The sequence below is a fragment of the Haliotis rubra genome, unplaced genomic scaffold (genome assembly GCF_003918875.1).
Source record: "Haliotis rubra isolate DU_JTF1 unplaced genomic scaffold, ASM391887v1 Scf142, whole genome shotgun sequence".
Taxonomy (NCBI): domain Eukaryota; kingdom Metazoa; phylum Mollusca; class Gastropoda; order Lepetellida; family Haliotidae; genus Haliotis; species Haliotis rubra.
Window position 1 is genome coordinate 1,457,487 of NW_025765359.1, and position 18,128 is coordinate 1,475,614.

Consider the following 18,128-nt stretch of genomic DNA (forward strand, 5'->3'; position numbering starts at 1 on the left):
GTTAGACAATCTATGCAAAGTTTATTGTTTTACAAGATACACCTCGCAGCGTTGCCTTTTAACTCCGGTAACTGACCTGAGTTAATTGGTCATTTACCAAAACAATACCAAATAACTATGAGTGAGTGAGTGAGTTGGGTTTTACGCCGCTTTTAGCAATAGTCCAGCTCTCGAACCCGGCTCTTCGGCGTGACGAGCGAACGCTTTAACTATTAGGCTACCCCACCTCCCAGTGAATATTTTAATGTGGATCACCCCAGATACCAAAATACGCATGAATAGGCTACTATCCAAGTAAACTGCCAGGCAAAAGATAGTATACACCCATGTTTGAAGCTGGCTGACTATTAAACAAACTAGTATTTCTTTATTATTTAAACTTTTTTTTATTTCATTAGGTTTTCATTGTTTGTTTTACCCTACGTATTGCGACTATTTCATTTCAAGTAGTGCATCGTGTTAATAAGGGTAAGAAGGTTTTTGGTCACACCCAAAGTGTGTATTCCCTTTTTCCGGAAGTGTAGCATAATTTCAATGTAGAAAAATGTATTGTCTCTTTGTGTTCACCTTTGAATATCATTCCATGCACTCTTTATTATTTGTAGTACAATCAGGCTTACATTTTAATGCCCAGCCCCTCTTCATGTAAATAAATGTCTCTGTATCGCAAATAAATAAAAAAATCTAAAAGTACACCATGTGTATACGTGTGAATGAACAAAATTGATGTAAAGTGACACCCTGTGAATTCTCAGAGTACCATTCCTTGTTCAAATGTCCGGATTGACAAATTATTTATTAACAAACCATTTTAACTTAATGCCGTTTTAACTTAAGTAACGTACGGACTGTCCAAATATGGCCTTCCTAAAGGTAAGCATTAAGGCTCCATTGTATTTGGCGAGTGGACCCTTGAAGTGTGTTACGTTGCAAGTACCAATCTCGTTACGCTGTTTACACACTGAGTCCTGATCGTCGACATTGAACGATCACCTAATTCGACTGCATTCTTCTGTTTCTGAATTGAATTACTTCCTTCGCCGCTCCGCAGCCCTGTCCATGATTTTTCGGTTTCATGCCAGGCAACCGAAACAACAAGAAACGGCACATTCATCACAATACCGCCATTGCTAAATGTTGTTAAATCACCTTCCTCGCCGTCTCTTGTTTAGTAACGCTTGCTAGGTGAATAGCTGTGATCTATACCACGTCGGTTCCAAAGCTCTGATGTATCTATGGCATCCAGTAACACCATTACCGGAGTTTACCGGTTACCATAGTAACCCCCCCAAGACTGGAATGGAACGCAGGGTGTCTGTTATGAAATTATAATATACAGATAATCAAACATGTGTTATTAATATTGCAGGGCATATTATGTGCTGACCACACGCGTTCAAATGTTAAACCTGCATTGTTGGCCTCAAGCCCACCTACGCAGCTCCATGATGCGATGGAGTAGCCTAATGATTACAGCGTTCGATCGTCGCGCCTATGACCCAGGTTCGATTCCCCACATAGGTACAATGTGTGAAGACCGTTTGTGGTGTACTCCGACAAAGGGTCATAAAACGATACTTACCTGTAGGGTTGGGTATTGCCAAAATTTTCGTATTGCGATATATTGTGATATGGGTTGGCGTATTGAAATAGGTATTGCAATATATTGTGAAAGTGTAACACATGGTTTAAGGTAATGAAATTACTGTTTCCTTTCTTTTGAAACAAAGCCAATGGCCACTGTCAGGACTCAGATGTGATTGTACAAGAGACCAGTTGAAAATATTTCCAAATTGAAGACTTCGCTCTAAATTTTGGAACTTGAGAAAAAGCGTCTACAGCGGCGTCCGCCATTTCGGTTTGTTTGTCCCTATAACGAGTGCCGGTACCAATCCTATTTATTTATATGGTTTAAATGTCACGCAAATGCAATTATATGACCAATAACAATTCTCAAAACTATCAGTGTATAATAATATAAAGTAGATAAAAATATTATTAGTATTTTTTACTACATCACGAAAATTACCGATCATGGTCACGGATATTGCCGATCGTATCGGGTAAACCGGTTCGCGAAAAGTGTACCGCAGTATATCGTATTCTGAAATTCGAATTGCAATAAACCGGTTAACCGGCATTATCGCCCACCCCTACGTATCTGTAGATCAATGATAATTGTTATATTTAACTGGACCGCTTGATAGCACAATTACCATACGTCTACTTTTGACTCTCGAACAATATTTTGTATTGGACACGAACGACCCTTATTGAACATATTTAAAACGTCCATGCATGTGAACACCCAGTCTCGACTATCTGCCGAAACATGTCATTGAGCGTTGAAGGTAAAAAAACAGGAAGATTATTCGAACGCATCCCTGGAAATTAGTGATGACACCAGTTAGGACCGTTCGGTATACCGATATATCGCAATACACTTTTCAAACGATACGTATCGCAATATGATTTCGGAGAACCGGTATATTGGGTAAAGAACATTAAGCTTTTGTGATTATTATTATGGTTTAAATTAAAATGTACACAGACTTTCATTCACAACAGATGTTTTCCTTCATTATTCAAAGACAAAACGGAAAACTGTAATACTATAAATTTATGAAAAAAAGAAAATAGAATTCCTGACTATGCAACTAAGTTTGAGACTGCTCTTATCAGAACCATAACATATATTTTTAGGGCCTTATAATGTAGAAGGTGAGGTGAGGTGAAATTGGGTTTTACGTCGTGCTTGAGAATATTTCGCTTATATGACGACGTGCATGTTTGTGTATGTGTATGTGTATGTGCAGCTCATTGTACTAGCCCAGACTGAAGCTGGTTTTATAGTGCTAGCCCACTGAGATACCATGCCGCAGTGAAGCATGAATACCCCACTCAGACACATTATACTGACTCCGTGCCCACCAGTCCGTGTTGCACCCATTAATGCCGAGCGCCAGGCAGGGACCAACAAGTACCATATGTTAACGTCTTTTTGGTATGACGCGGTTGGGGATCGAACCCGCTACCTTCCGCTCTCCGGGCGGACGCTCTAACCACTACACCACGGAGGCGGTTATAATGTAGAAATTAGGATCGGGTACCTGAATCGCAATATATTGCAATATAGTTCATTTGCCAATACAGTGCCCTAACACCTGGTGTTCAAGAAAAGGGGAAAACACGCAGCTTGTCGAAACTATGAGCAATGACCACTCAGTGTGAATGATAAAAATCATCCATCAGCATTTTGAGCTTTCCTCCCACGTTGTCCTGTAGTTCTACCGGTCTGTGTGAATCTCCCTCACTCGCCCACTCACAATGTACAGTTAAAATAGAATTACGAGAATTTATTCCGTCATTGATATTCCGAAGGGACTACAAACTCTGGAATTTAGGATTAGTTTCAAACAATCATTCATTACGAAAACATTTGTTCAACAAAATCAGTACATGCTCTGTGAGTAACTCGAGTTGCAAGTCCATCCTTTGAATGTCTGTAGTGTTTGCACGCCGACTTGGCATGGCGAGAGTACACATGTGTGTTGTTAGGCAACAAAAACAATTTGTGAATGTAAATTACGCGATCGATGCTAGCTACGGAAGGAGTGAGTGAGTGAGGTTAGTTTTACGCCGGTTTTAGCAATGTTTCAGCAATATCACGGAGGGGAACACCAGAAACGGGGTTTAAACATTGTACACATGTGGGGAATCGAACCCGGGTCTTCGGCGTGACGAGCGAACACTTTAACTACAAGGCTACCCAAACGGAAGGACTGGAGTGGGTTCCATGCTTACCCTTTTTGCGATCATCTTGCGTCATCACTGTTTCCACTGTTTCCAGTGATGTATAAGTATAAATGTCACTATTATTTTATCTTTCACCAGGGCGGTAGGGTTGCCTTGTGGTTAAAGCGTGTCGCTCGCCACGATGAAAGCCTGGGTTCGATTCCTCACATGTGTGAAGCCCATTCTCGTGTCCCCCGCCGTTCTATTGCTGCTTTTAACAGTATCCAAGCTATGTCTCGGCGGAGGAACCAAGAAATGGTCTTCACACATTATACATATGTGGGGAATCGAACCCGGATCCTCGGTGTAACAAGCGAACGCTTTAAACACTAGGCTGTCATACCTCCCCATTTCTATCTATGACAATGTACCACCAAGTCAAAACATTGATTACACAACAGTCTCGTTTCCTGCTGACTGGGTTTCGTCCTATTGTGCAACTTAGTACAATAATGAGTCCAGAATTTTGAGACCAGTTCATTCAACTGGATACATAGAAATTAATCCGTGTTTTTGATACAACTAAGCACTTGTATATTGCAACACTACGCTCCTTCTAATCCTTACAAACACGTCGTGCAGCATGCTCTGACAGACGGAAATCGTGGAAATCTCAAAACGAGGCTCTGCCGCTAGAAAAGTTTGGCGGTCTGGTACGGACTTGATATTAAATCAATCACATTGTGCGTTACAAAGACTACATTGAATAAGCGCAAAGAACAGATAACAGGTGTAACCAGTGAGCCAGATGAACTGTGAATCATTTTACGACCTCATCAAAAGGGCAGTCTGTGACATCTTAGTTAAGGTCATGCTGCCTACACCTCGCCATAAAATATCGAAATACGATGTTATTAAAGTTTAAAATTAACATTAACTTGTAAATACCATTTTCTTATGAAACAAGGAATTGGAATTCAGTGTAACCATAGTTGTTTGTGGCGTCTCTTTTCACTCTCACACGAGAATATTCGGATCGGCTGAAACGTAGGTCATTGTCTGAATAGGTTAATGAGACTAATGTTTCGGTTTGTGGTCTTTGTAGTCTGTAGGTAGTCCCCGCCCAGGGTTGTTAGTAACAACGAAGGGAGGAATCTTTGACAGTAATTACAAAGGCGTAGGGCAATATTTGACCTGCTGTTTAAAATAAATTAAATAAAGTTATCGTTGCCATTTTAAAAAAAAATGTTTTTGTTTTTTCCCAAACGAGGGGAACTAACGCATGGTATGACTATGTGATCAATCTAATTTCTTCTTGATCTTTTCGGGCGGTTGGGTAGCCTAGTGGTTAAAGCGCTCGCTCGTCACGCTGAAGACCCGGGTTCGATTCCCCACATGGGTACAATGTGTGAAGCCCATTTGTGGTGTCCCCCCGCCGTGATATTGCTGGAATATTGCTAAAAACTCACTCACTCACTCTTCATCTTTATTTTTCAGGTCTTCCGGACACGTACGGCCGAGAGTTCTTTCTACCCTACATCGATTATTCCCCGTGGCTTTTGACAATCAACATTGTGCCTACATTTCACGAATATTCAAATTTCACAATCACAATAACAGACCATCAAACGGGGAGGAGGGCTGAATGGGAGATGACAAAATATGGAAGAGTTAGCCTCAATTATACAGACATCATCAACAACTACGACCTGACGGAGTATTCAGGTATTCCCTATAGAAGTTTATTAATACTGAAACATTAAAATATTGTTTAACCGAAATGTATGGAATCCTGGAAGGGACATTGTCGCGCTCTCAAATACAAGCAAAATGAGGCAAAATTACCCAAAACGCAACACGCGACATCACGACAACGCGACAAATGGGCGAAATGTCGCGTTGTCGCGATGTCGCGTGTCGCGTTTTGGTGTATTTTGCCTCACTTTACTTGTTTTTGAGAGGGCGACAATGTGACATAGCGACAATGTCCCTTCTCGGATTCCATAGAAATGTCATGTGATCATTCACAGTTCGTGAAATGATCTGTCATGGGTTCAGGTAAAGGTATCATAAGCACACACATTTTGTTCGGGTCGATTGACGCCAATGCCGCCATGTGGAACGTTAAGATGTGTATGAGAAAACGTGTCTCCGCATCACATCTCGGTTAAAAAGACAATATACAACCATGATCGATTGTGGCTACAAATGACACACAAGAAAATGGTCATTTGGTAGTGATTGTGATCCTAAATTTTGAAATATTTTGGAGGCTGCTTTCACAAAAGTAACGTTTTGGTAACGTTTCTACGTTTTCAACTTTGTTTTCAAGTGAATAAATATATTTTCCCCGACAGTTTATGTTAACCTAATATTTATGAATTTTAATTTTAAAATTTGTACAACAATGTTAATTTATTTTCAGGTACACATATAAACTCCCCGGAAGATATTTCTATCTACATCAAGATGAGGAAAGGCGACATGATGACTGTGTTTCCAATGGACGCGCTTGATCACGAATATTTCATCCCACAGCGATCGTCTCCCTTGGACTATTCCCTTGTGTTCGTGTTCGCTTCCTCAAATAACACCACTGTGACCACTAACTGCAACTTGACAGATACAATGTCTAACGTATCACATGACCAATATGGCGACCAGACGTCTTATCCAATCAACGCCTTCGAGACATTGAAATTAGAGACGTCCAATGGGAACACGATACGTGTAAAAGCCGATAAGCCAGTGGGAGTGATACTTTTGACAGTTGACGTGCTGTATGACACTGAAAACTCCTCCTTTGAGGATTCAAATTTAGTGTATTTTGAATTTGTACCTCCACGGTGTACGTGGGGAAAACTGTTTTATGCCGTGTCGTTTTTTGAGCATGGATCTTTAACTTTCACAATATCTGGTAAGTATAATTTATAAGATTATGCAATCGGATTTGTTTAAAGATGAATTTTAAAACCTTCGACAATGCTGAGAATTCATCAAAGATGGGAAGATACATGTTCTATGGATTTAAATTGTATAGACTGTTAGGTCTAAAACTGCTCACCCGTGAAGGTCCGGGTTAGAATATTGATCTTCAGTAACCCATGCTTGCCGTAAGAGGCGACTAACGGGATCGGGTGCTCAGGCTCGCTGACTTGGTTGACACATGTCATCGGTTCCCATTTGCGCAGATCGATGCTCATGCTGCTGATCACTGGATTGTCTGGTCCAGACTCGATTATTTACAGACCGCTTCCATATAGCTGGAATATTGCTGAGTGCGGCGTAAAACTAAACTCACTCACTCTAAAAATTGCTGGATTTGCAGACAGATTCGACCAAATGTTGTCCCAGTGTGTCAGCACCCTATCCGTGCTAGTTGATCGCACTTGTACAATTTCAAGATTCCTCCAGACAAAACTTACACGCCAGGAAATGACTGGAATGCTGTTCTACGAGGCGTTTAACAAAAAACCCATTCTCTCACACTTATATATACATACATACTTGTACGTACGTATGTATTGAGATGACTGTACATACATATTTTCAGAATTACGACGGTGAAAAAATCCACGTATGTATCGCCGTACCAAACAGATACTGCATTCACTAAAACGTTTTTCCACTACAAATTTCAAAACGCTATGGCGTTCAGTAATATTAACGCAGCTGTAAGTGTAGGCAAAATTGCAAAGAAGTAACTCAAAAACACGTCTTAAATGAAATATGCTTTTTTTATATTTCCAGCTGAATTGGAAACAAACATCACCCTAAAAACTCACGACTCCATCGTGAACGCCATCGTAGGAGCCAACATGACGGAGCATTATTTGTGTGCGAACGTGTCGTATGTGACTTTAACTGCTTCAAGCCCTGTCCAAGTGTATGTTATTCAGACAAATGAAAAAAGTCATCTTGGTTGTAGGAGTTCCTATTTCCTCCCTCCGATTGAGCAGTATTTACGGTGCCTGAGAACCTGTATGGAACTATTGTGCCCTTCCTTCCTCCCCCTCAGTCTCGCCGACTTTCACCCTTCCATTTCTGATAGTGTCATTTTCTCGGATGCAAATTCATCTACAAACTGCACAGTGGCCACGTATACCAACATTGGTGTTCATAAATCCACGATAAAGACAATAAAAATAGATAACTCATACATGGTCTTCCTCCAAGATGGCGCCGCCGGAAGTGTGATCCCTCTGGGGTCAAGGTTGTCCCGGATACACGGGGCGTGTGTGCAGACAATTGTCGCCAATGGTGGGGGTGGGGACGGGGTTGATAACGACTGTGACGGCTTCATTGATGAAGAGACGCTGGATATGAAAGATGACGACGGCGATTCGAGAGTTGATGAGGACACAGGGATGGTGTGTAATGAAACCGAGACGTCAAGGAAACTGCGGTCGAAGGAAGTTGACAAGTCGGTGACGAATGTTTTCTTCAGTGGAGTTGATTACGTGGACGAGGAGGACTCTCAGAAGCCTTTGATAGCGGTTATTGTTTCTCTGTGTGTTTCAATATTCGCAGTTTTTGCTGTAATCTCAATATTTATGCTTCTTGAACTTTTATCCAGGCGAAATCAACTACGAAACACAAAAATCAGACCGTTTGTTTCATGAAATTCAGTAGCCAACATATGTGCTTCATGAAACTATGCCTGTTGCCAAGTAATTCCTTGCAATTGAACAGACAAATAACGCTTTATTTCAGTCAAGGATTCAACACAAATACATTTGACATTGCAATATGTATTTTAATATTTCTAATGTAACTTGTTGATAAGATTTTTCACGTTTAAATCTAAGATTTGCAGCATGTGGATGAATGAATGATTTAATGTTGTCCCTAGCGGTGTCTTGTATGTAATCGAATCTGGATCAGACAAACGAGTGGTTGATATCATGAAGGACAATCCGTGATATTGGCGTTGGGTGAAATACCCTTAGTCGGAGCTAACATTATCCCATTAAGCTGATAGACATTTGAGGACTTTTCTGCCTCGAATGACATGAAATAATGTATTCACAATGAATAGTGCAAACTAATATTTTATAAATATATGTTGACCCGTGAAGGTCCGGGTTAGAATATTGGCCTTCAGTAATCCATGCTTGTCGTAAGAGGCGGCTAAAGGGATCCGGTGGTCAGGCTCTCTGACTTGGTTCACACATGTCATCGGTTCCCAATTGCGTAGATCGATGCTTATGCTGTTGATCACTGGATTGTCTGGTCCAGACTCAATTATTTACAGACCGCCGCCATATAGCTGGAATATTGCTGAGTGCGGCGTAAAACTACAGTCACACACTCACTAAATAAATATGTGTTGCTGCGCAGACAGGTGACATTCGGGTGCTTGTTCCTCAGAATGAACGTATGATGATTATGAAGATGAGAGTTGATACAGCAGCAATACATCGGTATAATTCTTACAATGGCTACTAAATGTTCAGGCTTCAGAGGACTGAAACATTCATTTCTTTTTCTCAGCATTTAACTATATTCTATGTAATCTCAATAACGCTAGTTAACCTTGTTCCTTGTTTTGTCGGCACCACTCCTTTGCTCTCGAGTTTCACCGATATATTCTTAGGACTCAGGTGACATCGTTGTGTTTCTGAACTATTGTTTTGAGTGGCGTTAACCCTACCTAACTCATTAACTCATGATGCATGTTTTCATTTTCCTGGTCGACAACAATCCCTATGGATAGATAAGATTGGATAGTATTCGTACACTGTTTTCTTGGGATAATATTTTCAGCAGGGTTTATTTATGGTTAGATAAGTTAAGATAGTTTTTGTACGCTGTTTTTTTATAATACTTACATCAAGGTGTGTATATCTACGTTTAAAATGAAGATGCGATGCTGTTTTCCAAGTTTCATAAACCTCATTTCCGACTTTTCATATGTGCTACTTCCTAAACTGCCCAATGACCGATATATCCAAAAATACCTCCGGATTTCTTTTCTCATATGGGTCGTATTGTACATTTGTGTATTATATATACATCTGTAGCCGCTGATAAAAGCAAAACTACAGACAACATTTTAGACTCTAGATAGGCGGTAACATTCGGTTGAAAGAATGTTGACATGATTGAATATAACAGAAGGAAATCATACTGAGAGATTTATATATTTAGTTTACCTACATGGTGCTTTGTCAGAGAGATGTGAAGAAAATTAATAAAGTAAGCCCATTTCGTGAAGCAAATGAATACAAAGAAGATTGAAACCAACGCTAGGATCTGACTAAACCAATTCCAGTTCAGGTCTGTGTTCTGGTCTGGGTATAGGATACAAATATGGTTGCCTCAACCCAGTGATTATGGTTTACACTGCCTTTAGCAATATTTCAGCAATATCACGGAGGGAAACTCCAGAAACTATCTTTACACATTGTAGCTATCTGCCTACTGTTGCTTCACCATCAAAGTTGCGGTTCTACGAATGAGTGAGTGAGTGAGTGAGTGGAGTGAGTGTGTGAGTGAGTGAGTGAGTGAGTGAGTGAGTGAGTGAGTGGGTGGGTGGGTCTGGGTCTTAGTGAGTGCGTTGGGTTTATTCCAACCATATCACTGAGTGGGGCACCAGAAATGGGCTTCAGACATTGTGCCCATGTGGGGAATCGAACCCGGTTCTTCGATGTGACAAGCGAACGCTGTAACCACTAGGCTAGCCCACCGCCCAGCGGTTCTTGGACACCAGGCACAATATGCACAATTCGTTAAATATATATATATCTTAACCCGATACTGTTTGATCTTCACAGAAATGTTCACAAAGCATCGAGCGGCCCAACACCGTCTCCAGGACTACGCTGTTGATGCTCCGTGTTTATGTAAGTGTGAACATGCCCCGACAGCATGATGCAATCTCCCCACAGAATTTGTAAAGGCCTTGTTATGATTTGCTTGGTGATTCCGGGTATTATGGCAATCGATTTCCTGAAGAGCCGAGGATCGTATGTCCCTCAGGGGTTGGGTATGGTGTTGATATTTAATGTAGGATAAATGGCTCTTTGAACATTGTGCATGACGCATTGGGCACATGCAGGAAGGGCGGTTAATTCTATTGATCTGATAGCACTATTGTTATACAACAAAGTATGAAACTAGTCAGCGTGTATGTACTGTGCTTGAACAGGCTTTGGATGAGCGGATGAATAACTTAATTGCCGAGCTCAGAAACCTTGATGTTCATTTGTCCAACATGGTTATTTGAGTGTTGAGAATAGGTACTAATTTACTCAGTTTCACGTCGAAGGTCGAGATTGCAATGTCGATTACAAAACAGGTTAACTTTGGAATATCGATATGTCAATATATCGATCTAAGGGAAATGCATGTTTGATGACATCCATTTGCGGTTATGTTCTACACAAGAAATTGAGTCGACGTTCTTTCGACAACGTCTTTCAACTTCACCCTTTTAAACATGTTGCCAACCAAATATTTCTTTTCACACGTGAGGGAACAGAGTTTCTCTTCACTGCAAACTCATTTTCATTTTTGTTTCTTAAATGAAGATCCCCAGGAATAACTTTTTGTACTTGTATTTTCATTTTTTGGTGTTGATTGCATACATAATCAGCACTTTTAACCTGGAACATATATACAGTCACATTATTTCTTCATTTAAGAGACTTAAAATTTAGGAGACAAAATTTATTTGGGCAAATTACATACGTACCATCTGTTCTGTAAAGTTCTGATGTACAGATTATAGCCAAGTTGTCAATTTTAAATGACGACAGCATGCCAAAAATTGAAAGATGATGATCTGAAGTTTGATAAATGCTGTAATAAATGTGTGTATCTTCCAAGAATCACTATAGCATCTATAGTAAATTCGGACATTCCATGTGCCAAACTGAAGGTAGAAGGTAGTGTAGATGACGTGTACAGGTAGGAAATGGACAACACCTAAGGCGTGTACATTACAATCAAGACTATAGCCACAATAATCTCCCATGTGTGATTAACGTGTATATTGACATTACATTTTGAATGTGTACAGGTCTGTCAATAAATATTTCAACCCCAAACCTGAAGAGTTGTTATTGGTAATGCGATGACCTTCGCCGAGGTCATGACCTGATGAAGGAGCAATAATTTGCTCTGCAACGTCGGATAAAGAATAAAGAGAACTTGTTATCCATAAAACCGCGTCAAGTATTCGAGGTCATGACGTCATCAATTCATCATCGACAGTTTCTTCCACTTGCAAAACGGATATTTAAGCAACTGGAGTGGTGTTAGTACATTCATGCTTTATCCTGGCTCTGAACTTTGCTACAGAGAAACACTGATTATGTGTGGGTGGGATGGGGAGTGAAGGACCTGTTTAGAATTGATCTCTAGCAACCAATGCTTGTCGTAAGAGGCGACTAGCGGGATGGGGTGATGACGTGGTTAACACATCATTGTATCCCTGTTGCATAGGTCGATGCTCATGCCGTTGATTACTGAACGATCGCCGTCATATAGCTGGGGTATTGATGTTTAACACAATAAATAACCCCACCCCCGCAATAAAACAAAAACAAAAACAACAACACCCCACCCCTCAAAAAAACAAAACAAACCCAAAACACACACACAAAAAACCCAACCCCAAACAAACACACCCCAACCCCCGAAATAAAAAAACAACAAAAAAAAAACAACAAAAACAAAGCAAACAACAAAAACCCATGTGTATGCATTATGTCTAGGGGTGCAATTTTTATAATTCCAGATTACCTAACTATATTACCATGTATGAGTTGAGCAGATAACGTGGAGTAAATGATGTAACCCTGGCGACTGCCATTGCTACAGAAGGGTCCACATCAACTAAAGATCAAAGTAATCTGTCAAATATTTATCAAACTAACTGCATAATGAACAATATATTTATGATCTAAATTTGGTTCTGAGAAGATAAAAGGTGAAGAATATTCATATTTGGAGTAATAAAGTGGAAAATCGATTAAAGTTAAGATGTTCTGTCAAATATTTATCAAACTAACTGGATACTGAACTAGATATTTATGAAGACATTTGAGATCTAAATTTGGTACTGTGAATATACAAAGTGAAGAATATTCATACCATATCCGTTTGTTAGGAAGAATAAAAGGGAAGATCGATTAAAGTTAAGATGTTATGTCGATTATATATCAAGCCCAATAATAACAATGAATGGAACAAAATTATATCTATTATTAAGAACATACGGCTGAAAATATCCATACTACGAAAAACATCAATAAACCATAAAGACTATTGTCAGGAAGAAAACGGGGAATTATGAGACAAATTATCAATGAAAGCCACATACATTCAACAAAAAGCCACCAGTCGGCGTATATCATGATTACGGTGATTTAATATTTGGTTCTCAGAAAAATAGTCTGACTAAAACTATTCTAACAAAGGTCCCCGAAACGTTTGTAAATACTAGTGACAACGAAAAAACACATTACAATGTTAATAAATACATTATCTTCTTTGGTGGGGAGAAAAAACAACAACTGGTGACCAAAAGATAAGAAAATCCATGCGACGGAAAGGCTCAAGGCGAATTTGCAATGCAGTGAAAACGTATTAAAATTCAACCAAACTGATTGCGATGCACATTCACCTGGTGCAGTTGCGTTCAAATGGAATGGATCGATATCTGCTATAGATGGATAAATTGCTCGATCAAGGTCGAATAATACACATGCAAGGCAGCCATTACATGGTAACTGAATGCTGTGTAAAGATCAATTCCATCATAAAGTTATGAAAAGATTCGATCTGGAATGTGTAGCAGTATAAAAAAAGATTAACAAAATTGACCCATTGATGCTATTACGTTAGTAATTTCCTGATACACAAAACATGGATTGGCACTTTAACTCACTGGATGTGTTAACAGGAGTTCCAGAACAAACGAAGCCCATGAGACCATCGATTCTATTTAATACATCCAAATTCAATGACCATTTAAAGACGATATATTACACAAAATATCTAAAAGTAATAACATTCATATCCCTTGTACCATAAAGAGAGCACTGGAAACAGATGATATACGTCCTTGTTGTTTCTACACATTTCTGTATGCGTGTACTCGCTACTGCTTTAGTCAATACGAAGTACTTTTAGCTTAAATTTGATTCCGGTGAACGCAGTGCTGCTCCCGAAGCACCGAGTCTCAGCTATGTAATCAGAGTTCGACTGATACCCTCTTCTACGGGTTCCCAATTATTTTCTTATTAGCGACAAAGAAATGACCCATGTTTGGCGAAGTCAACAACCCCCGTCATCTCGCGTCGATAAATCCGTCATTTGTCCAAGAAATCAAAATGGCGGATATCTGTTAAGCAGAGCTAGTGGTAATTATGAGTAATTTGCTTTCGTATCATCCTCACTAATGACAGCGGCGATTTCAGCCGTAAGTACTATTTGTGGGGAGTAATTGTAATCATTTAATACGGGGTTTCCCAGTTGGCAATTATGAGGACACACAAATAGCCAAGCGCAAGTTCGCGAAGTCGGGTTGAGAGCTTTGTACACTAGATAATAGGCATAATTAAGTTGTATTACAAATATGCCATCTAAATATACCACCGGCAAAAAATAGGATCTGATGAATTAATAGTGAAGGTGTAATGACTATAAATGTCTGACTGTAAAATTAATATCGGACATGTTGGTAGATATCTGTTATGTCCATCATGTTCGTCGGTGCATGCACGACACCTCCATGGCGCTGGCACTTTCATGGAAGAGCTAGCCCGAGTTAGTCAACCTTGGCATTGGCTGGGATTTTACCGTTCTCGCGAATATATCCCACATATGTCAGCGGACATAGCAGTGAGTGAGTTTAATTTTACGCCGCGCTCAGTAATATTCGAGCTATCTGGCGGTTATCTGTAAATCCTCGAGTCTGGACCAGACAAACCAATGATCAACAACATGAGCATCCATCTACGCAATTGGGATACGATGACATTTGTCAACCAAGTCTACGGGCCTGACGACCTGATGCTGCTAGTCGCCTCTTACGACAAGCATTGATTACTGAAGATCAATTCTAACCCAGTTCTTCACGGGTTCAGGGACATGGCAGGCCAATTGAATGTCCATAAGCGTTCTCGTTGGATATAACGGCGACGACCTGGGCACGGTGTGGTCTGGCATTGTCATCTTGCAGTTCCGATGATTCCAGCAAACAGAAAAACTAAAGTAATTGTTGATTAAGGAGTTTATTTTCCAAAAGTTGCCCTCTGAATGGTTTGTAAAGTAAGGGCAATTATTTAATTATTAATCTTTGGAATCTGTCATGCATGCGATCCCGGATCTATTGGACTGAACAGTTTACTCATAGTTTGTCTGAGTCATATCCACGCTCGGGGCGGGGTAGCCTAACGGTAAAAGCGTTCGATCGAAGACCCGGGTTCGATTCCCCACATGGGTAAAATGTGTGAAGCCCATTTCTGCTGTCCCCCGAAGTGATATCGCTGGAATATTGCTAAAATCGGCGTAAAACCATACTCACTCACTCATAACCACGCTCATGAGTTTCCCCAAGTTAACGTTTTTTTCCTTCATTTCCGTGGGTGTTCCTTCTTAACCTGCACCAGGTGCTTCCTAAGTATCTCAAACAGTTCCGCTTTGGCACCTCTGAAATGAAAGCAGAATATGTCACACTGAATGACATGCTTCCGAAACAATGTGGTATTACGTTCTGCTGATTTACATGCTTTATACAAAAACATGTTGTAATCAACGCTTTATACCGAGGCATTGCACGTTCTTATTGATTGAAACATATTTTATTCATCCAAGAAAAGGATTGGGCACAAGTTTTCCATCTTAGAAAAACCCTCTCCAATAATTACACAGTTCATCTTACAACAATGTACACCGGGCAGGGCTAGCAGGCAGTTGCCAGGGGGTGTCACACTGGAAGAACTGGAGGCAGAAGAAGAAGAGACTGAGACTGAGAGAGGTACTATACAGTCTACAGGGAGGGATACTGTAAATCTTGAAATTAGTGTAAAATCAATTAAATTTTGCAAACTTTTAAACTTTTATAAATGAATTTTGACATGATGGCATGATTATGAAAGGCGGAAATACCAATTTAAATATACAATTCTCTATTCCAAATCACATTTATTGAGCAGCAGTTTTAACAAGTATATGATGTTTATGTGTTTTAATAGTATACAGTGGACATTCAAGGAAGTAATAAGAAACATTCTCACACCCATGGCCACATTGACATGATGCGTCATCTTAAACATTTATCATAAATAATTCTTAATTAAGTGTACTTGTCATATATCTTAATCTAGTGTGCAAAACATTGAACTTCCTTATTCCATATGTATAATATGTAGGTGCACATTTTTCTTTCACGCGGATATAAGATATAAATGGTCGCAATTTCTACTAGCTAAAGCAATGTTATTCCACATTTTAACAGCTGATGGAATAAAGATGATATTGAGTACGTCAGTCTTGTGCATGGTTCGCTAAAAGTATTAAAGTTCCTTAACTCATAACTTGTCCGGTTGCCTACTACAGGTTGGAGTAAATCCTGAAGAAAAACTGGACAGGTGCAAGACCTTTTTGAATTGTATGAAATAATGTTAATTTGCATCTTCTCCTTCTCTCAGAAAGTAAAACGCCTTCCATCCCGCATGTTCTTATATAGAGAGGAATATACCGCGTCTGCTGATATCGTACAATGGAACTACAACATTACCGCTCGAGGTGTTTGCGGGTTTGTTTAACATCGCACGCAACAATATTACGGTTTACGGACGGCGGTCTCTTAATAATATTGAACCAAGACCAGACAATGCCGTAAATAAAATTATGAACATTTATGAACACATATCTGATAGTATGACATGTATGAATCTCTGAGAGGATGCCAGATATGAATCTATGATATCATGACACGTATGAAGCAAGTCAGCTCCGGAAGTCAATGACTGGAATGCTTGATCCAGACTCGATTATTTACAGACCTCCGTCCAGTTGTAGTATTGATGAATACAATGTTAAATAAAACAACAAAAACACCAATGGGGGTATAACTCTAAAGTTCAAGGGTCGGTAACTCCCAGGTTGTTTGACCACAGTGCCTTACGAGCGCTTCTTTCAGTCAGCTGCCACAAAGATTCAGTCTTCCCATAACCATCAAAACAGCAACCTCCCTTGACTTATTCAAATCTTCATTGAAGACCCATCTTTTCAGGAAATCTTACGAATGACTTGTACAATTGCTGCAGTTTTTAGCTGTACACACGGGGCGCCATGAGCATACACTAGTGTGTGGAAACGGCGACATACAAATGGACATTATTATTATTATAATCACACGCCTCACACAACATGATCATGAGAGTTCCTCTCCAACATAGCTCCATCTACACGAATGTCTCTCCCTCAAGAAGCACCAACGGTCATATTGTAACACGGTGAAATAGATTTGAACATATAACATATATTATGGTGTGATAACGTAATGACTGAGGATTCGTAGACGTTCACGTTCTTAGCCTACGAACAATAACCTCAACAACAGGGCGAACCTGACATTCAAATAAACATGACCAAACCATTTTCATATCCACAAGAAATCTATGCCAGAAGCAGGATCCATTCCACATTCTCCATTCTTCCGACTAGATGATGAACGGTAAGGATGATATCGCGGAGGATATTCGTTGTCAGTACATGCAAAGCCACGTCAATTGTCCACCTGAAAAAAATATTGTGTACCATGAAACTAGGGAAGTGCATCACTTATGCGTCGAATTAAGAAATATCCATCATTTGTTTCCCATAAAACTTTTTGAAGTCATTTCGCAAGACTGACTGACTGAGTTTGGTTTTACACCGCTTTTAGCAATATTCCAGCAACATCATGGCGGGGGACACCAGAAATGGGCTTCACACATTGTACCCATGTGGGGATTCGAACCCGGGTCTTCTGCGTGACGAGCCAACGCTTTAACCACTAGGCTACCCCACCGCCCCCATTTCGCAAAAGAGTCTTCCGAGATGAAGTATTTCGTGTCGGGATGATAATAGGTATCGGGATTATCTGTGTTATCTTGACTTTTCTAAACTAGCTTTGATATACCTTAGCTCGTAATACACGAGTAAGAGCCTCTTTTTTGTATCCGAATTTTTTTTCAGACTTTCGTAGTTTGCATTTGTTTGTGTGTTGTTTAACGCGACACACAGCAATATTCCAGCAATATGACGGCCATCTAAATAATCCAATGATTGACATCATAAACATCGGTCTAGGCAATTTGGATACGATAACATCAACCAAGTCAGCGAGACTGGCCAACGATCACGTTGGTCGCCTCTTAGGACAGTTAGACCGC

At 40.0% G+C, this 18,128-nt stretch overlaps 1 protein-coding gene across 2 annotated transcripts in view; it reads left to right on the forward strand.

The window, feature by feature from the left end:
• The window catches only part of LOC124269114, a 64,213-nt gene extending 55,634 nt beyond the window's left edge, over positions 1–8,579 (forward strand). For both annotated transcript variants that reach the window (XM_046704132.1, XM_046704131.1), the window contains 3 exons: positions 5,233–5,460; positions 6,161–6,652; positions 7,486–8,579. In XM_046704132.1, coding sequence (XP_046560088.1) covers positions 5,233–5,460; positions 6,161–6,652; positions 7,486–8,357 — 1,592 coding nt within the window. In that variant the 3' untranslated portion in view covers positions 8,358–8,579. The remainder of the gene's footprint in view (positions 1–5,232; positions 5,461–6,160; positions 6,653–7,485) is intronic.
• The last annotated feature ends 9,549 nt before the right edge of the window (positions 8,580–18,128 follow it).